At 39.5% G+C, this 21,375-nt stretch overlaps 1 protein-coding gene across 2 annotated transcripts; it reads right to left on the bottom strand.

The window, feature by feature from the left end:
* Positions 1–4,496: 4,496 nt before the first annotated feature.
* On the bottom strand, positions 4,497–20,013 carry arhgap19 (Rho GTPase activating protein 19). 2 transcript variants are annotated; one of them, XM_028592042.1, is made up of 12 exons: positions 19,943–20,013; positions 18,531–18,808; positions 16,247–16,327; positions 15,589–15,798; positions 15,071–15,297; positions 14,545–14,631; positions 14,364–14,429; positions 12,566–12,772; positions 12,295–12,408; positions 10,680–10,793; positions 10,334–10,435; positions 4,497–7,950 (listed from the first exon to the last, which is right to left on the bottom strand). In XM_028592042.1, the coding sequence occupies exons 1-12, from the start codon at positions 19,984–19,986 to the stop codon at positions 7,891–7,893; spliced, it is 1,590 nt and encodes a 529-aa protein (XP_028447843.1). In that variant the 5' UTR covers positions 19,987–20,013; the 3' UTR covers positions 4,497–7,890. The 2 variants fall into 2 exon arrangements, with proteins under 2 accessions (XP_028447843.1, XP_028447851.1); XM_028592050.1 differs by having other exon boundaries at positions 4,497–7,947.
* Between the last annotated feature and the right edge of the window lie 1,362 nt (positions 20,014–21,375).

The raw sequence follows: 21,375 nt of genomic DNA, 5'->3' as shown, positions 1-21,375 counted from the left end.
CAACTTTTCTTTTTTAATGTTTTTTTTGTAGCAGTTGAAAAATTTCTCACTATATCATCAGTGATTTGTACAATTTATAATGGCTCAACAGTGTTTTAAGCCCCCAACGTTTGCCATTGCCTAATCCGAGTGCCTTCCAGGCAGCACTGCCTGGAAGACGAAACACCTTTATAATGTGCAGCGCACTGTAATAACATTTTTTCGCTGAACAGATTTGATGCAGCGTTTGTTTGCAGGATGATGATCAACAACTGGAGGGCACAGTTTGTGGAGCTTTTTATTTACCACCATACATGAGTGATTATTGCTTGTGGCCTCACTTTGTCTTCTCCCTGCAGACGCAGTCTGACGGGTTAATTTAACCAGGCGCTTTTTTAGAAGTGATGGAAAACAAATTGGCCCCTGCTGCAGCTGAATTGAATGACTCATTCGGGCGATAATCAGCAACAAAGGAAGGGACGAGATGTTGACATCTCCCTGGGGGTGGACCCCCTTATTTCTGGGGACATAATAGCTTCTGAGGCAGGGGTGGGTGAGGTGGTGGGGGGTCTTTTACTCCAGACGCGTCTGAATTGATTTCTGAAACGGCAGACCAGATGCTTTGGTCACAAACGCGTCAATTCACAAAACCTTCAGATCATCTTCCTGCATTTAATATCATTTGGCCCAAAAAACAAGACAAGACTTTTCTACTGACAAATTAGCAATGCCGGTAATAATAAATAAATAATTTTGGTTAATATGATCACTTAAGACACCAGATAAAACAGATGCCAAATGTCCTCCTGGTAATTTTTAAGACAATATGCACACATCCCACTGAGTGCAGGTGCGATGAAAAATATAATGGTAAGATATTGTTTAAAGTGCTCATATGATGCTCATTTTCAGGTTCATAATTGTATTTAGAGTTTGTACCAGAATAGGTTTATGTGGTTTCATTTTCAAAGAACACCATATTTTTTGTTGTACTGCACACTGCTGCAGCTCCTCTTTTCAGGAGTGTGTTGAGCTCTCGGTTTTAGCTACAGAGTGAGACATCTCACTTCTGTTCCATCTTTGTTGGGAGTCGCACAGTCTCAGTAAGTACTACTAGCTAGTCAGTTGCAGAGTATGAGGGCGTGCCCTGACAGTACCTAGGTAAGGACTACTAGCCAGTCAGAAGCAGAGTATGAGGGCGTGCCCTGACAGTACCTAGGTAAGGACTACTAGCCAGTCAGAAGCAGAGTATGAGAGCGTGCCACGATAGCAGCTAGGCGAGCATTATAACGTGTTACAAAGTGACCACGTTTGTCTCTGAAGTAAAGGCTGGACTACAATAGAGCTTTTTGGAGCAGTTGGTGAACAGTGTTTTCTGTTGGAGATGGTAAGTCCCTTTGGGGGGGACTTCGGGCTTTTTCACTTTGTAAACCTATAACGTGCACAAAATGATATATAACACAATAAAGGAAAGGGGAAAAGCCAAAAAGCATAATATGAGCACTTTAATGTTCTGGCATGGCACCTTAATTCATTCAGCTGGCGGACATTTCTAGAGCGGAAACAATCAGTTGATTAATTGAGAAATGTATTGACTATTTTGAGGATGATAAAAATATCAACCATTGACAAGTTTCAGATTCCTAAACTTTAAGGATGTGCTGCTTTATTCAGCATATTAGCATCAGCATTCAGCATTATTTATTTATTTATGCTATTTACATGACAATAAAATAAAGAGTTTTAGCAGTGGTTGAACAAGTATTTAGATCCCTTATTGAAGTTAAAGTACCGTTAATAGCAAATACAACACTGTAAAAATACTGTTACAAGTAAAAGTCCTGCATTGAAAATGTTACTTAAGTAAAAGTATGTAGGTATCATCAGGAAAATATACTTAAAGTACTAAAAAGCAAAAAAATTCTCTTATTTTAGAATCTGGAAACAATCCAAACAGTTCTGTCATACAACAAAAATTATTGGCTAATCATTTTAGCTGTCCTTGTAGGTCCATATATTGTTGGGTAGTTTAATTTATAATACAATATTGTATATAATAAACTACATGTGTTTTGTGTACAAAAAAATCGTAATTTGTAAAGTAACTAGTAACTGAAGCAGTCAGATGAATGTAGTGGAGTAAAAAGTACAAAATTTCTCTCTGAAATGTAGCGGAATAGAAGTAGAAAGTGGCATGAAAAGAAAAGACTCAAGGAAAGCACAAGAACTTGTACTCAAATTTGTACTTAAGTGCAGTACTTAGTTACATTCCACCACTAGTTGTTGTACAGGCAATTGTACTAACCAGAATTCTGATTAAAGTTTTGTGTTTATTATCAATTTTTGGGTGACATAAAAATTAAGATCTGGTGAGTTCTACTTGTGTACATTTGATTTTTAAGTTGCACTAAAGTGCCTAAAACCAGATGAGCTTCAGCACAGAAATTAAGAGTCTATGAAAAACAATCATATTGTGGTGTTGGGCTTAGTTCTGACAACAAAATCTAAATAGCTAAAAAGGAGAATGTTGTGTGCTGGTAATATCACATCAATGTACACCTCAGTGAAATGTTGTTTTACTGTGTAACTACATCAAAATCTTACTCTTCGGGTGCCTGGGTAGCTCACCTGGTGGAGCACGCGCACATGTAGCTGTTCACTCCTTGACCTGCGGCCCTTTGCTGCATGTCGTTCCCCCCCCCCTCTCCCCTTTCATGTATTCAGCTGTCCTATTAATTAAGGCCTAGAAAGCCCAGAAAATAATCTTAAAAAAGAAAATCTTACTCTTCACAAAATATCCAATATATTTTGATGTAGTGCTGAGCATTATACCACAATGTACACTACACTGGTAATTGTGAAGTACTGCTGCTTCAATCATGAAGAGGTTTTATTAAGAAACAGAATTGATATTACTGCAGGGGAAAACCTAATGCCCAGTCCTAATAAAGTAACATGTCAAACCAGAATACCTTTCAAAGCATATAGAAATAGTGATAAAATAGGTATCTATAGATATTTAGTTCATACTATAACTGTGCTTAAAGCTGCAGCGCGTAGTTTGTCGCCCCCATGAGGAATTCTAAGTAATGACAAAAATACTGTCATCCACATAATACAAGCCTTCCGTGATCGCGCTACAACCCCCATCCCTCCTCCACTCAGTTGCTAGTAGCCAAGGAGGACACGGAGGATAAACAAAAAAACATGGACCCTTCAGAAGAGGTCATTATGAACCTATGGGTTAATAACATGTGTACCGAATCTCTGGGAAATTTTTTCATGCTAATCAAATGTGTCTCTAGCTTCCAAGATGGCGTCCACATGTAAACATGAACGCTACGGTCTTTGTAATCTATCTTTTTAATAAACTGTCTATACACTTACAAAGTTCTCAACCCTTTGGTTTACATGTAGTGACCCTCATTATGCTACCGTTGAAGTGTGGTGCTATTTTGAGCCATGTTAGTGGTATAGAAATAGAGATTTACCATCTTCCCCCGAAAAGTAGCGATAGCAGCTAACCACTCGTTTGCGGTAGCTTGTTTAAAGCCAGAGACCCATTCGATTAGCATGAAAACGTGTCACAGAGAACGTTCGACTCAGTACACGTTAACCCCTAGGATTATTTTTTCGCCGGAATTGTCCTTTAATTATCTTTACCTTCTGCATGCTAAAGTTGCCAGACAACGCAAATTTCTAAACATAGCCATATTGAGAAATGCAGTTGTGTGGAGTCGATAGTCTTAATTTGCTTTGTAGCAACTCATTTGGCAATGGCTTGAATGTAATGGACGTTCATCATTATAAAATAAATTATGACTAAAGCTTTAACCAATATTGGCATTGTTCTTTGTTTTCTAGAGATGTGTATTTATTTACTACATTACAAGTAGAAGTAGGTTCGCAGGTTTAAACCAGAGGAATCACCCTGACTGCACTGCTGAATCCCTACCAGCTCCTCGGACACTTCACTGGTTGAGTCTGACCTCTGACCTTCCTAAGGGGGGAGAAAGAGCGTTTCTCAATGGGTAACATGTAAAATATTATATTGCAATTATTATAATTATGTTTAAATATTAATAAACAGGAGCTATCAAGATGGGCAACCGAATAAATGATAATTAAAACTCCAATATAAAAACAAAAGCATAGCTGCAACTCTGAACATGGCTGTCTTAGTACATAGATAAAAATTAATCCAAGATTTAATACATGATAAATGACAGAATATACTGTACATCTGGCTTGTGAGGGCTTTTAGGACACAAGAAACTATTATGTCTTAGTGATATTTTTAAATCAGACTTCCACCTCTAAGTTATCTGATATCACCCTCTAGTGGGGAAACCGAAGTAACGCATTGATGTAAATCCTTATCATAGGTACCCTTTGTTACAGTATAAGGTTCTCATGGTCAATTTTCTTCTCATACCGACAACATACTGTAGCGTAAACAGTGGAAAATAAAAAAAAAAAAAACACAATGAAATCAATTGAAACACTACAACAGACTCTTTAGGAAACAAAAAAGTTTTAATCCGAAGCGTTCGTTTCGCCAAGGAATCCAATGTACTGTACAAGGTTAACTTATTTTACACTAAAATACAGAAAACAAACAAAGGTTACCACAGTTTGAACCAGGAGGTACAACACTCACAGATGAGTTCATTGTGACACTGGAAGAATTGTGCTTGGACAAATGAGGAGGCCGATAACCCAATAAAACCTTGTAAAAGTGATGTTTCTTCCCATCTAATTAAAAAAGGAAATAAAGTGCAAATAACAATTCAGGTAAAGTTTAAGTTAAAGTACTTAAATCCCACCCACTTTTGTCACATTTAACTTTCTGTAATTCTGTTTTCCTCAGTGTATAGAAGAACTCATCAGTGAGCATGTACAAAACTCAGTAACTAAAATGTTTCACATTTGTGTAAAGAGAAAAACAAAACTGACGGCCAACAGACAGACTTAAATTGATTCAAATATAAAATAGCATTCCCACTAAAAGAAAAAGAGAAAAAGTAAAGAGTTAAAAAAAAAAAAAAAAAATTAATGTACCTTAAATCTAGTTAATGAATTTCATCCACACAAAACATTTGTTTCCCAAACAGCAATAAATAGAGAATCCAATTTGCGCTCAGGATTGTAAACCTGCAGTCTACGGAGAACTGAAAAGGACAAGGAGACGTCATGAGAAGAGGAAAAGATGACGTGCAGAGATCCCAGTTCAGTTTCAAAAGGCTGCTGAGATGAATTCAGTGAACTTCCTTGAAAAATAAAAAAAAGCTTATGTGTGTACTTTTGTACACAATGACAATCAGAATATGACATGACATATTGTGACACAAAAAAGGAGGTAAAGTATTTAGTGTCCATCTGCACCTGACATGTCAGTCAGGTTATACACCTCAATCACTTTCTACAATCCCATCGTTACGACATCCACAACACTTTCAAAACAGGATGCACCAATAACAGATTCCTAACACAAGAGTGAGGAAAAAAATACAGGCATTTCAAATCAAATTATATAGCATGAGACATGAGTTGCACATAATCAATAAAAGTAAAAACTTTTAAGAATTCTCCTGCATAATTTTTGGATTCTACCTAAACTAATGAAACCAAAGCTAATTGGTCCTAGTCAGCTCTACAGCTGACCTCTGACCTCCCTGTGGAGGAGTTGGACAGCCCATGAAAAACAGGGAAATGTTGGGGGAAAACAAATTACATTTTTAGTGCTGAAATATTTTAAACTGGTACTGGTGCATCCGTACTCGCAATAAAACAAAATGGGCAGATGCCAGTTAAGTCAAGCCATGAAGAGTAAAGCTGAAGGAACTGAGAACTGTGCATTAAAAAATTACAAACTTCCAAATATAAAAAAGGGGCATTAAGTAATATTTCCACACGTCTACTGCTGCCTTGATTGGTTAGTTTGTTCATTGTTAGTTCCCTAACAACAGCGTTAAGTAACCCTTTTAAAACATCATAGTCACACAACAAACAAACTAACTGATGGAGGCAGCGGTAGACCAGCAACTCCTGTGTTCTGCAAGATAAAATAGCCGTTTTTGTCAATAGAGTCTGGTGGCTTTGATGAGAGCATAGAACAGCTTCAGTTCCCTCTGTGTAAACTTAAAGAGGGCTGTCTGAAGGCAAGTTAAGGCTGTGAAAATATAGCATACACTTAAACTGATAGAGATTTGTTTTGTAGGGGTCTAAAATACGTTTAGCTGCTGTCCCCGATCACATCAGTACATTGCTTGGCTTCCGTGTCGGTACTCTGGCCTGCTTCTCCAAACTGGGGGGGCGTGCTGACGGCCATCTACTGTAGGTTATACACAGGCTATGGGTAAGTGGCTCGTACAACCCCACTTCAAAATATCCAACCTATGACTTGAAGTTCCTTCGTTACTTTACTCGGACTCATGTCTTGACAAGAGTGTGGCCTCTTCTTAACACAGTTCGCCTCACATACACACCATGTTGAGAAGAGAGGACCAGACTGTAACAGATTACTGCTCATTTCAACCGGAGTAAATTCATACAAAAAAAAAAAAATCACTCCTTATGCTTTCATTTAAACAATCAACATGACAAATCTCTCAACCACTTGACCCTTCCATCATCCAGCTGAAGAAAAAGAAAAAAAAAATGTTCAAAAACATATTTTAAGTCGCCTGAGACATTCTGGGAATGTAACATTTCATATTTCACAGACTCACAAACGGATTCCATTCAATGGTTTCATATTAAACAAGTCTGTGAGAGTAGTAAAGGTGATAATCAATTAAATCCTGTTTTCCATATCCGGATGAAACATATGAAAAAGAAAGTGATCTACTCACTGATTCAATATTCAGTAGCCCAACACCGAGCAATTATCATCAAGTAAAGAGTTACAACACATCGTACGAAAAAACCCAACATCACAGTTCCCAAATAAATGCAAAGTTTAAAACCTTAAAAAACACACAGACTGTACAACATGTATACATAGTCTACACTCAGCAGACTGTAAACTCAGCTTGCTAGTGGTCATAGATTCTGATGGTAGCAAACAAAACAAGTTTCAAGTGATGACTGGCACAAGCAGATGTGAGCCAGCGAAGCCAAACCAAAGCAAAGACCATGCTCGCTGTAATTTAGTTTTCATTTTAAAAAAACATGATCTTTTAGCAAATCATATAATGCTGACTTATTGCTTAATTTCAAAACTCTTATGTTTGAAAGATCCCAAAATACTATTGAAACTAGACTATTATGTGGTATAAAAAAAAAATTAACAATAGTTTAAAAGTTTATAAAAAAAAAAAAATAAAAAAAAAAAAAAAAAAAAAGCTGCTGCAGACTTTATCCAGCACCAGAAATTCTCCAATTAAGTTCAATCAAAAAACTGTGGCTGATCAATGATCCAATGTTTTTATAGAAAGGGTTTCTTAATGGAATCATGCAAAAAATAGTTTATCTGGATTAATTCTATCATTTAATGGTAAAATAATTACAAATTTTGCTGTTTTAAAAAGTATTTCTGAATGTAAAAAAAGAAAATAAATTTAGCATGCATTATCAGACATCGCATATCAAAGTCAGAACGGTTTCGTATGATTTAAAGTTGATTAATTTTATCCACATCATGCAACTTTACATCTAAGAGCAAAGCTAGCAGTGGAAGATTTCATTTAACTGTTGGTACCAGTTTGTAACACCTAGTCCCATCTTGATGAATGTCCAGCGGTAAGTTCCTGGCTTTTGTTTGGCTGTTCTGGCCAAGGCTAACGCTTCTATGTATGTTAGGCACAGTTGAAAAAGAGACATACTACAATTAAAAAAACATGATAAACAGGTGGAATAATAATTAATACTGCCCAAGTCCTGTCCACGGTGAGGAAGAGGTGTGGGGTTTTACAGCGAGATCTCCTGAGCAGGAGAGAAACAGATCCTGGTCAAAGGCGGAGAGTCCTGCTAAGAGACGAATGGAGGTAGGAAAGAGAGGTGGAAGGATGGATGGGTGGGTGGGGAGTCATACAATAACAGATAAACGCTGGCAACTAAAGCATCTGTCCAGAAAGTTTTGTAACTAATTAAATAAGAAAAAAAAAGTGCGATCAAGTCAGCACAATACAGATTTTACTATTGGACTTGAATGTATTGTTGTGTTAAGTAATAAACTATGGAGGACAATGTGAGTCTATGTCCTGTGCACAAAAGAAATTTGACAAGTAAAAGTCTTGAGTGATGTCTCTGTTCAGCTGTTCTTTTTCTAACTTCGTTCGGTGTTTCACTATGGGAATCGCCGTGACCAACTAAGGAAGCTCCAATGACACCACGTCTGTCCATGACAGACAGGTCGAACTGTGCTAGGGCCACGCCCCCTCATATAATCACAGTCGACCGGCTCCTTGCAAATCATTTCTCGCTTTCTTCCCGTGAAGAAAACTATAAGCTCCCTCAGCGCTTCTGGGCTAGCTTGGTTGGTTATCTGCTAACAGTTCACAGACGGACCGTTAAGGACTACGTCGCCAAACGCAGTTCCCGACCCAGTCTGGATTCGCTGAGTAAGTACTTCGCAAGAAGTTTTACTTTGTGGTTACACAATTGAAGCAGTGTCCGCGTCAAGGCGAACTGCTTCTTCTTTGGCTAGTCGGTAAGGTTGTATATTTACGCCAATCTTCTTCCTTTCCAGTACCATGTCTTCAGCAGCGGCCCCCGCCAAAGGGCTCGACATGGATGGGATGGAGGACGAGGAGGAGGACTCCACATTCCCCATTCCACAGTCAAGGCCTCCTAGTGCAACCGACACTGCTCCCCCAGTGGACAGCAGCTTGTACGAGGTCTGTAAGCGGTTTCGGCCAAATTGGGAATACAATGGCCGGCAGCCCAGGACCCCGAGGGGGCGGAGAGAGACCTATACGACCGCAAGAGGCTCCCACCTGCCCAGCCGCCTGCGAAACAGCTTCTGCCGGCGGTGCCTGCCTGCATGAAGGAAATGAGCCGGTACTGGTCCAGCCCATTTAAGAGTAGGCTCCCAACTAAGGGCTGCTCTAAGATGGAGATCCACGGGATGGAGGCACTGGGGCTGACCGAACCCCCAGTGGTGGAGCCTTCAGTGGCTCATTACCTCCACCCAAACCGCCGCTCTCTCTCAGCTTCCCACAGCATTCCTCTGCCTAACAAAATGGAGCGCCTCACCGCCTCCATGTTTCAGAGGATGTACAGGTATGCAGCGCAGTCTGTGTGCTCTCTAAATGCAATGACTCTGCTGGCTGGGTACCAGGCTGAAATCCTTGAGGAGATGGGCCGTCAGCTGGACTCATTGGCCTATGAGTGTAAAGGTTTACAGGCCCCACAGGGTCTGAAAGCTCATTCCACAAGGGGCATGGCCACTTCATGGCCCCTTTTTAGGAGTGTGTCAGTGAAGGAAATTTGTACAGCAGCGAGCTGGGCTACACCTCACACTTTTGTGAGGTTTTACAGGCTCGATGTTTCCAGACCTTCCTTGGCACAGGTTGTGCTGGAGGTTACGGCGCCGGGGTTAGTGTGACTCTTGGTTCAATATTATTTGGCTTTGGGAGATCTCAGGCAATCCGGGAGTGGTCTATATCTCCCATAGTGAAACACAGAACAAAGTTAGAAAAAGAACTTTAGGTTACTTAACGTAAACCCGGTTCTTTGATAACAGAGTGAGGTGTTTCACCAACACGTCCCTCCTTGCATAGACATGGAAAGAAACCGGCTCCTTGCAAATCATTCCAGATAGGTTTCTATCTGGAATGATTTGCAAGGAGCCGGTCGACTGTGATTATATGAGGGGGCGTGGCCCTAGCACACTGTCATGGACAGACGTGGTGTCATTGGAGCTTCCTTAGTTGGTCACGCCGAGGCGATTCCCATAGTGAAACACCTCACTCTGTTATCAAAGAACCGGGTTACGTTAAGTAACCTAAAGTTTCTTCATGTATTCTCAAATTATTTTTTTTCCTTTTAGATTCTTTTTTTGGGCATTTTCGGCCTTTTATTTTTTACAGGACAGCTGAAGACATGAAAGGGGAGAGAGGGGGGGGAATGACATGCAGCAAAGGGCCGCAGGTCGGAGTCGAACCTGGGCCTGCTGAGTCGAGGAGTAAACCTCTACATATGGGCGCCCGCTCTACCGACTGAGCTATCCGGGAGCCCAAATTTATTTTATTTGTAATGTTTCTTATAACAAAAAAGCTACTTGTGAGTCACTGTGATTGTTGTTTTTAAGTCCTAGCTCTATTGGAAAGAGTGAATTTACAAAACTAAGAATACTGCAAGGGAAAAGGCATTATTTTTGATTTTCTTTGGTTGGAAAACTGTGCCATACCTTGGAAACCTTTAGCGCTTTGTCCTTCTTCAAAGTTAAGTCTGGGTTTTTCACGACCAGCCCCGCCTTCCCCAACACAGGACCATTCAATGGGCTGTTCACCTAAAATATAACATCATATGACAGATAGATATTTAAAATGTTGTGTCACCTGCTAATTTTGTAGATGGACGAAACTAGAAAGAGAGAACTCTCATTCAAACACAATGTCAGAGCCAAAAAAGGCGATAACACAAAGTAAGTAGTCACCATGAAGAAAGAGTACAAGAAAAATATAAAGTGCATTGGATATTTACATTGGATTTCGTCTTTAAAAAAAAATAAAAACTATGAACGAAAGGCTTACCCCTTGCCACATGGCGTTCTCTTTACCAGGTTTTCTTTCTGTCCTGGTGACAATATCAGGGGAGATGTGTTTGAGCCGCCTTTCGGCGGTCAGCTGCTCACCACGAGCTTTTCTCTTTTATCGGAGCATCAGGTGGAAAAAATACAAGTTGTAAAAGGTAAGTTTAAATGAGAAAATATGTCATGTTAAGTTTGAGCAGGTTGGCAAAAATGTGCACGTGGTAAAGCGGTTTACCGATAAGCCGTCGCAGGACTTCTCCATAGCAAAAGATTTCTCAAAATCTCTTTCCAGTAGCAGGAATATTCAACATGAAGAACTATACCGTATAATTCTGCCAAATTAGCTTCTCTTTACATTTTAAAGAACAGCCAGATCTTCACAGTGACTGACCAGCTGTCAGAAGAAGTGATGACCTGACAAGAGCAAGCAAATGTTTGCATGTGTGAGGTAGTGTTAACTTCGTCAGACGAGACTAAATATGTTCGTCAACGACCTTTTTTTCCATGACTAAGACGAGACGATGACGAGACTGCGCCAATGTCCAAAAACGCTGACTAAGACTAAATTAACATGCATTATTGTTGACGAAAAAAGACGAACCTAAAATGTTTTGCATAAAATAAAAACCAAGATAAAATCTCTCTTCATTTTCGTCTACAATCGTCTCTACTTTTTCATCATGAGATAGCTGAATATTCAGCTGTTACCGGGACCTGGGGCTAAGGCACCGACAGGTGCCCTAACGACCATTATCTACCGGACCGAATAGCCTGCGCTTCTCTCTGATGCTCCTAAACGCACGTTAGAGTCAACCAAAACATCGCTGCACGGGACGCTAGTTAACACTACACCTGGCAGCAGGTAACGTTAGCCTACCGTTAGCTAGCAGTTGGATTTAACACAGTTAAAATGCTGACAGCTAAACAGTGTAAAGGTTTGTCTCTATTTCCAACACGAGACGTACGACAGTCTGCAGCTGCCGTTGTCTGAAAAACAACACAGATGTTGCGTTCACTTGAAATACGCCTCGCCAGTTTCGTGCTGCATTTATTTTATTGTAAAATATATATCCTTTCCTCATGCAGTGGTTGTTATTGTCGTTTACTGGTGAAATAAGGAAGAGGCTCAATATTTATATAACTTTATATAATTTATTTATTTTTATAACTATTTGTCTGAAATGGTTATCAGCAATAATTTATTTAAAAAAAAAAAAAAAAAAAAAAAGACTAAAATGTTTTGACTAAAACTTGACTAAAATGGCGAGACTTTTAGTCGACTAAACCTTGACTAACAACATTTTTTGGCACAAGACCAAGACTAAATTAAAAATAGTTGACAAAATTAACACTAGTGTGAGGCTAGAACCAGCAAATGTTTACTACATATTTGATAAGAAATATATATAAGTATATAAAGTTTGATCTGGCATCATTGATTTGGTGACTAAATCATGCCGACTAATTATTTGAGCACTAATTTAAACTGCGAGCCAAAAACAAAGTGGTTGCTATAGCAAATATGGCCCCAACAGCCTTAAAAAAATAAGATTTTGTGAAAACTCCTCATGCTCCTCTCGTACTCCTCATTGTGACTTTCACATATCGTTTAGTACCTTGATGAGGCCACCAAAGGAGCGGGAACGCGGATGTTTCTTGCTGGGAGCTGGGAGGAGCAGGTGCTGCTCTTTAGTAGGGGTCTCTGATGGATCAGATGTCTGCTTGACTAACTGCAGATAAAAAGGAAAAAAAAAAAAAAAAAAAACTTTAAAAAGACTTAACACACAAAGTGAATTGCATTTGGGAGGATCAACAGCAAAAGAAGCTCAGTTTTTATATGTATCAGCCAGTTGAAATCTAGGACTGTAAAAAGACCCTGAGGGGAACCTGTCGGACGAGTTTCTTCTTCTTGGCGGAGTCTGGCATGTTGTGGTTGACGTGTCTGAAGAGCTCCTTCAGAGCCTCTTCTGTGTATTGTTGTGCCGGTGATTGGAACTGCTCCTGAGAGCTGGGGCCCTGAACGGCCGTCCTCTTCAGGGGCAACACTGTCCGCAGAGCAGGAGAGCTGCTCGCCGCCAGCAGATCCAGCTCATCCTGAGAGAGGAGAAGGCTGTCAACTTCAGTTGGAATCTATTACACATGTAAACACTCTATTACACATGTGTGAGCAGGAAAATGACAGTACGATAATAAAATAAAAAAAACGCAGCATTTGGCCTTGATCACCGTATTGTTTGCAGCTTAGCAACCCACACTTGCTGAAATGGTCGTTCTCCTTTACTGCCCCAAACTATATGGAATACTATCACTGTTGCTAAATATTTTTCACACTCCTTTTACAATAAAAGCTGTTTCTCTCTTTACCAACACTTGAGGTATTAATCTACTTCAGGGGTCACCAACTGGCGGACTCCGGTCCAAAACCAGACCGCAGGAGGCTTCCATCCGGACTGGGAAGCCTTTTGACACAACTGGAAAATATATATAAGTAATATGGGTATTTATCTCGTCAAAAAAGGAATTTTTCACAGGCAGAACGAGGCCAGCTCTGTAGAGCTGTATGGGTCCTGCGACTGTTTGTTGCCGTTGATAGGTTGCAAAAACATGCAAGCTGATCGAGGTACACGATACGATAGAAGAACATGGCATTATCAAAATATTGAAAAGTTGACAGTGAAAACGAGTCTTCAGAGTTGAGTGGACAGAAAATTCTGCATTTAATCTTCCTGCTATGAGTTCTACAAGGCCGGTGTGCCTCATTTGGGTCTGTTTGCGATTTTCAAAAATGGAATTATTAAAACGCCAATATGAAACTAGACACGGGCACTTAGAGAACACTAAGTCACAGCAGTCTAAGGTCTAAGATCTATGAGTCCTGTCTCACTCTCATAGCACAACAGCGGACATACAGTAAATGTGTTTGTTTTTCCATTCATCATATGCTTGTTTAATATAGGCACAGTATGTTTGCTTTTTTTTTTTTTTTTTTTTTTTTTTTTTAAAAAAGGTGCAGTAGGTAAGCCTTATAAAACTAACTTTGTGTCATATTTGCTGAAACTGATGTTTCTAACTCATCGCTGCTAATGCATTAATTCTCCCTTGTGGGGGGAGGGGTTTAGGAGAACGTTTTGGGCATTAGCGGAAAGGGGGGAGGGACTGAGAAGTTGTTGACGTTCACAATCCTACCTACAGCACCTTTAAGCTAGGAAGCTTGAACTTCTATCTTTAAGTGAATAGTGCAGAGCAACCTAAAAAACACTATTTAGTTTTCCTTTTGAAGTTTTATTTTTATGTACTGAAAGGGAATATTTACAAAGCAAATTTAGATATGATGGATTTATGGCACTATTTATTAATAATAGGCAGCGCATTTTTGCATCTTTGAGTTTAAAAATGTTGACTAAACTGATTCCTTTAGTATTAGGATTAGTATTATCTTTGTAGGTATCGAATTCTTCGGGCATCTGCGAGGGCAGAGGGTTGACTTACTGGACCTCTTGCAATATAAGATGAATACCCCTGATCTACTTTCAATTAGTTAGATTTGACATTTAGAATGTTTTCACAAAGTTCATCTTCTCTAAAAGCAGGGAAGAGAATCAATGAATTAAATGCTATTTTAACAGCAGGGGAAGTGAGGACAAACTGCTTAACGTGGTCTGGTGTGTTTATGTTGGAAACTAACCTTGGTCTGCAGAGCCTTGGAGCCAGTGAAGTGCACGTTGGCATACTCCCGCAGGTAGACTGGAGCCTGAACAACACGCAGCAGACACCAGTCACATTTTATGTACCTAGAGCACTATTTGTTTCTGTGCATCATTCTCAGAGTATTTAAGAATAATAAGAACAACAACAACAGTAATCACCCGGAAGAGTTTCTGCGAGTGTTTGATGAGGAAGGCCATGCTGTTGTTCAGTTTCTTTAGATTGTCTTTCAGGTCACTGGCTGTCATCTGGAACAAGAGGGAACAGAAGTCAGACAACACCCAGTCACTTAAAGCTGCATTCAAAAATGTTTGACCACTATGGGGTAGAAAAACAATCTCAACTAAAGTGAGTTTCATCAAAAGCTAGCAAAAAATATGTTGTATCCGTTTTTCATTTTCTTGTCTGTGCTAGGCATTTTATTGCCATATTCACAAAAGATAGCAGCATGCTTGCTGTCTGGCACAGCATCTTTTCGAATACTACCACTGGGGGTGACAAAATTGAACATTTTCAAATTCTACACAGAGTGGCTTTAAGGATAGTGTGTAAATATATGGCAGTTTTTAGGCAATTTTCTTAAGGGTGAATGAATAATTGTGGTGAACAATTGTGCTCCCAAATTGAGCAAAATAGTCTAGATCTTCCTTGAACCGTAGTCATGTAGTTATAAATGACAAATCTTACATGTCTGGGCCAAAGGACATGTGGGGCAAACATGAGGGCCAGGTTAAAGGCAGACATCTTGTTCTTGTCCTGCTGCTTGGCAGTGTGGTAGAGCAGGTCCAGCAGGAGTTTCAGCAGTGAGCGGTTGGCCTGGGGTAACAGCAGGAAGAGGAGCTGCAGGGCCTCTATCTGACGCTCCTTGTTGGGTAACGCAGTCTTGTTGCCGTGTTTGTCAAACAGAGTCATATCTGGGAGAGGTACACGGGTGGAGGAAGTAAAGTCATGAATAGATTTACTAAAATCACTTAAAAAAAAAAAAAAAAAAAAAAAAAAAAAAAAAGGTGTTGCCATTTTCCTTTTAAACAATAGCCCATGACAAACAATTAAAAACTATTCATCTGCATTTGTGACATCATGACTTATGAATTTCAGATGTCCTGCTTTTTAAAATATGCAGCATTTTAGGTTTAATGTGGAGCAATCATTGCTGCAGCTTTAAAAGTTTAACAAAATGTGTGTGTGTGTGTGTGTGTTCCTACCAGCTATCTTGAGGTGTGCGTGGAAGTGTCTGTGTGTGAGCAGGGGCTCGGGCAGCTCTCCCAGGAAAGTCTTGAGCAGCGTGGCCACGTCATTGGGGTGAAAGTCCCCAGACTCCAGGTCGACTTCGGCCCCGCTGTTGAGGAGCTCTTTCAGGGTCTGCTGGCGAACATTGTTCCCCGGCACCCGAAACAGACCCTCTACGTGCAGATCTGAGTGCGTAGAGTTTAGTTTATTCAAGTATCCTTATTAGAAGCACACGTATTTGCCTCTAGTCTTCCTGGGGGTCCTGAACAAGAGCAGGTAGGAACCGGCAAGTAAAAACTTCTGACATCTGATAATTCCAAACCAGTTTGGGCTACTTATTTGTGTGCTCACTCATTCTTGAAATTTGTCTTTTTTATTCAAACTAAAGAAGAAAACATGCACGCTACTCCAAAACAAATATGTAAAATACTATCCACATTCATCAGTAGTAGGACGGATTGCAGGCAAAGGGTTGTTCATGGTTATGAAAAACAAAAATAAATAATTTTGTTATGTTAAATCCCGAAATTTTCAGAAAATGTTGTTCTTCCCCAGCAAACAGTTAATTATGTTGCTTTTCAAAGTTTCTGCAACGCAGATGTAAAAACAACTTTTATTATTTAGAGGACTCACTTTTGCTGAGGTACTCAATGAGCTGGTAGATCTGGGCAATGCAGCCCTCGGTCAGCGTGGTTCCAAACAAAATGCCTTTATCTGTGAAAGTATTACAAGAGATGAGAGCGATGGATATAATCAAAAGTTATTGAAAGAGCTATTCGATATTGACTACATGCGACTTAAAACCATGCAGTCCCGTCACAGCAGGGCAGCGCAACACAGGTTTAAAGCTGACATTAACACTAAAGAACAAGTCTGATGGCATCTCATACGTCACATTGAAAAACGTATACATCAGATCAAACAGGCTAGAAAAAAAAGCAGGTTGGCCTGTGTGTATTTAGTGTCAGCTGTTAAATTCCACTGTTGAAAATTGGAAATGGACCTGAAGGGAGAACCCCCTCCCTATCAGCACTGATCTTGCAGAACTGTTCCAAATTACATTTGCAAGCATCCTGTCTTTTTGGTGAGAGACAGAGCACAACGCATCCCTCACTTCCACAACACTGAAGTGATCCGTGTAGTTCATCATCATCGCTTATTGTGTGACAAGCTATATCAGAAACGGTGGTAAAATACATATTTTGGTGGGAACTTTTCCACTATATTGTTTTGTACTGTCCCAAAGTTGTATCATTATTCATGCAACAGATAGGATTGAATTAGCACTTCTTAAAGCACTAATTCTGTTGCAATGTAACATTTAAGTAAAAATGCATGCATCCTTGCATCTGATGTAGAGGCCAAGAGAGCGGGTTAACATGCAGAATCAAAAACTTAAACTCTGTCCCCCGTTGATTGAGGCACAAATCTGACTGTGGTCTCTGGTGTGCTCTGTGTTTACAGTGATACAGGGTCAGAAAAACTGGGGAGGGACTTACACCTCTATTAAGATCTGTGCCGTAGCAGGATCAACAGTGGGCGTAGGTTGCAGCTACCTATACCCACCCACAGGAAATGATTCTTCCTACAACCGTTACAGAAACATTGTGCAGGAATGAAAACGGGTCAGGGGTGAAGAAGGTGAGAAGGATATTACCTCTCTAGGTGAGATTCTGGGGCCGTCCACACGGAAACGTTTTTGTGCGCAAACGCACGTTTGCATCGTTTGGGCCGACCGTCCAGACGAATCCTGCTAACGCACTGCCTGAAAACGCACTTTTTTGAAACCAGGTCTCAGGGTGAAAAAATCCGAAAACGGCTCTCGTTTGGCTTCGTATGGATGGTGAATACGGATCCGTATCGATGATGTCATCGCCACACCCCTCTTTTACACCCTCTCCCACGCACATTATACAACGTAAACAAAGACATTTTCTTGCGGCGGCCTTTATCAAATGAGCAGTGGTGAAAGTTATTATAGTCCACGGACGTATTAAGAAAAAATTATAATCTAGCTAGTCATGTTATGATGGGAAGTGACCATGCTCTTCTTCTCCATTTTTTTGTGAATTTCTGTAGCAGAAACAGCGCCACTTATAGGCCTGGCATATGAAGTAGCGTATTGAGTCATTTACAAGTGGATTCGTTTGGACGCAACTATTCTTGAAACGAATCCAGGGAAGACTGGTAAAAAAAAGATTGTTTTGGTACGTGTGGACGGGGCCTCTATCTCATATGTTTTTATACATCTTATAGTAAACTTACTGGCACTTCTTACACATACACTCAGTTATCCACTGGAACAATCTGATTGCTGCCTTAGGGCCCATTCACACTAGAAAACGCGATCTGGTGGGAGTGTCACCTAAATGGCCCATTTGTGTGGCGTCCTGTTGTGTTACATTGGGAGAGTTAGCATAGAGTAGTTTGCAAGACTATGACACGGTTTTATTCACTCGCCTTTTTTGGCCCATTCATTTTTCAATCTGTTGTAATGTGTATATTATGTGCTTGTCCCATATCAGTTATTGTTGACAAATATATTAGTGTGTGGTGTATAAACGAACTTAACTTGCACTTACTAAAATATGGTAAATGGTAATAATTTAATGAATAAGTGTGTGTGTGTGTGTGTCTGTCTTGTCTGTATCTGCTATTTGGGTTACTTACCTTTACACAACTATTAACTAAAACAACAAGTATGTATGTATTGAGTTGATGTAAATCAATGCTTTTTTTTTTATCCGATTCATCGAAAAAATAATTGACAGATTAATCGATTATTAAAATAATCGTTAGTTGCAGCCCTAATTTCTATGTTGCCTGATATCAAATTGTATACAAAAACAGAGAGGGACATTCACTGTGGCTATTTGGCTCTTAGTAATTTGTAGATGTCAGCTGGTTGACCTCTGACCTTTGCGTTTGAGGAAGTTGAAAGAGCGAAAGAAGCCTCCATTTCCACTTGTTGGGGTCTTAGGACCCTCCTCACCAAGGAGCTGTGCAAACTCTGTCCCAGGTAGATCAATAAGGCGAGTAATGTTACTAAGCACCAGCTCCAGGAAAACATCAGGGCTCTCATGGCGGAGTTTCTCCACAAAAAAGTCAGGGCTGAAGAGGACTTGTGGTCGGCCAGCATGGAACCCCCCTGGTGATTCCTCATGATTCATCACCATATTGTGCACTACACCTCTGCTGGGGAGAGACAGGAAGACTTTAAAAAAACACATTTTTCTCGTAGTATGGGAGAGGAAATCATACACACTTAATAATAATAATAAAAAAATAATAATTATTATTATTATTATTATTATTATTATTATTATTATTATTATTATTGTGTAAAAACACAGGCACGTAAGTCTGCTGCTTGATGGATTTGTTTATGCTTTCACAAGTAGTCAACTTTATTAATATTAATTAGGGATCTTTGTTGTATGCCTCTGCTGAAAAGCAACAGCTTTACAAATTAAGATGTGTATAAACAGGATATACAGACCATGTTCAATAGCCTAAGTTAATATTACCTGATGACATAGTTAGGCTTATTTTCTCCCTCCAGAGCCAGTTGACATTTAACAACGGTTTTGACAGGCTGCAGTTCTCAAGACAAGTAAATGTAACTTAATGTGTAAAATCGTATTAGTGCCTCTTTAACCTCACCCCCTTCTGTAGCCAATTCTGACAAAACCATTAACATCTACAACCTCACAAATTACCACAAAGTTGAAACTACACTTCTGACCATTTGAGCAAACCTTAAAACTAAACAAAGGCGCTATTGATGTTCTGTTCCTTCCTTTACAAACGTTAACGTTATGCGTGTAAAGAAACGTAGGAACAGTGGGTTATTATCACAGTACTGCACCACTAACCTAGCTAACGTCAGCTAAAACAACCTAACGTTAGCTAACCAACATTTTGTTTTGCTCGTGTAACGTGAACGTTGGTTTGCCCAAACGTAGCTAGCTAACGTTAGCTAGCTATGTCAACCCATTATCGCTCAGCTAACGTTAGCTAATGCAAGCTGTGAATTCCCACGTAACTTAACTCATTTTCGAATGTGCATTACAATTGTTAACAGCAATGCCTGGCCACCAAGCTGTAGCCCACTAACGTAATTTTCATCTTTGAAAGCAGCATTAACATTACTTCGCTTGAGCTGACGGCTAACGTTAGAGTGACAGCCCTTGTCAATCAGTCTCACTGACGAAACGCATGTTCACCAGTCTAAAATGTCTCAAGTTCAGCTTAAGACAAAGTAACGCTAACTCTACGTCAATGTAAATAATAGTAAACGTATCATTGTTAGTCTCCATTCGTTCTTACCTTCTATATTGTTTGTTTTCATCGACATCTTTATCCGCAGCCATGTTCAGTTTGAATCCTCCGCTGTTATCCCTCAGGCCCCGCCCACGCTGTCAACCATTGGTCGTTTTTCGAACGTGGGCGTGACATGATGTGTCTGATTTGCCCATGTCCCTTACTGTGATTGGTCGGTTTGAATTCAGTAGCTTTTGTCAAGAGGAAAACAACATCTGTAAGGTAAGCAACATCAAGCAAAACAGTGCTCTGTGCAAGTATACAATAATACCACAGTGGTGGAAGAAGTATTCATCACTATTATACTGTTAACACTCACCAGCACAAAATGCAAAATCACATTTCATCCCAGCATTTCAATTTAATTTCTATTCCACACATATCTACATGTTCTTTATCATGTTTCTCTCTCTGATTAGGAAAATGGAGTAGACACAATATAGAAGTGGCACAATTCCAATGTAGAGAAAGTTACTACAAAGTTAATCTACAAAGTTGCAGAGCTACAAAGCAAAAACAGAATAAAAGAATCACAAGTACAAAACTGACTTAATTTAAAGACAAGCTGTAGCAATTTTAAGTTTATTAAATGGATGGGTTTCAAGCAGAGAACAAAATAGTATGATACATTCTGTCAATGATAAAGGCAACCCTCCTAAATATCTCTCTTTCTCACACATTTACACACCATTTTTCATCATGAACTTCATTAAGAAAAAAACTAATAGTTAGAAGAAAAAAAAAAAATCATCTTTACATTTGTTACACAATTGTCTCTCAGTTTTGAACCATATGAAATATTTTTTGCAAAACAAAATTAAGTTGCTGGCTCTTAAGGCCATGACTAAGTGTTTCAAAGACTAGATAAAGTCAATAATTTAACAAAAGTGACTGAATTGTATAGGCCATATAACTAAACATCAAAAGGCATGACGTGTACATTAGTAGCGTAGGGTGGGCATGTGGAGTGAGAATGGTGTTCGAATGTTGAAAAATGCATAAAATAAAGGAAACAGGTGGGGAAAGGTGGAACTAATGCTGCCACATAACAGCTGGATGCCTGCAGGGACGGAGGAAGAGAGATCAGTAACAGAGCCTCAATGTTATAAGCTGGAAACACCGGGCCCAAGTCTTACCAGAAAATAGGGGTGAGAATCAGAGCTCTCACGATACAATATCATTAGGATACTTATCTCACAATACAATATTATTGTGATTTTAAACATATTGCAATATTTTTCAATTTATTATCTTTTTTTCCAACTTCAAATGTTTCCCAATCTCAAATGATGTCCCCAAAAGGAAACTTTGTCAACATCTGTTTTACTGTATCTATATTTATATCTATATTGTTGTCTCTATTGTACAGTATGTGTCTATATTACTATTTGTCTATGTTTACTACTACATGTCTATTTGTTGAATGTATAGAGAGTTAA

This window comes from Perca flavescens, chromosome 2, assembly GCF_004354835.1.
Source record: "Perca flavescens isolate YP-PL-M2 chromosome 2, PFLA_1.0, whole genome shotgun sequence".
Lineage (NCBI taxonomy): Eukaryota > Metazoa > Chordata > Actinopteri > Perciformes > Percidae > Perca > Perca flavescens.
This window is presented reverse-complemented; position numbering and strand designations above follow the sequence as displayed.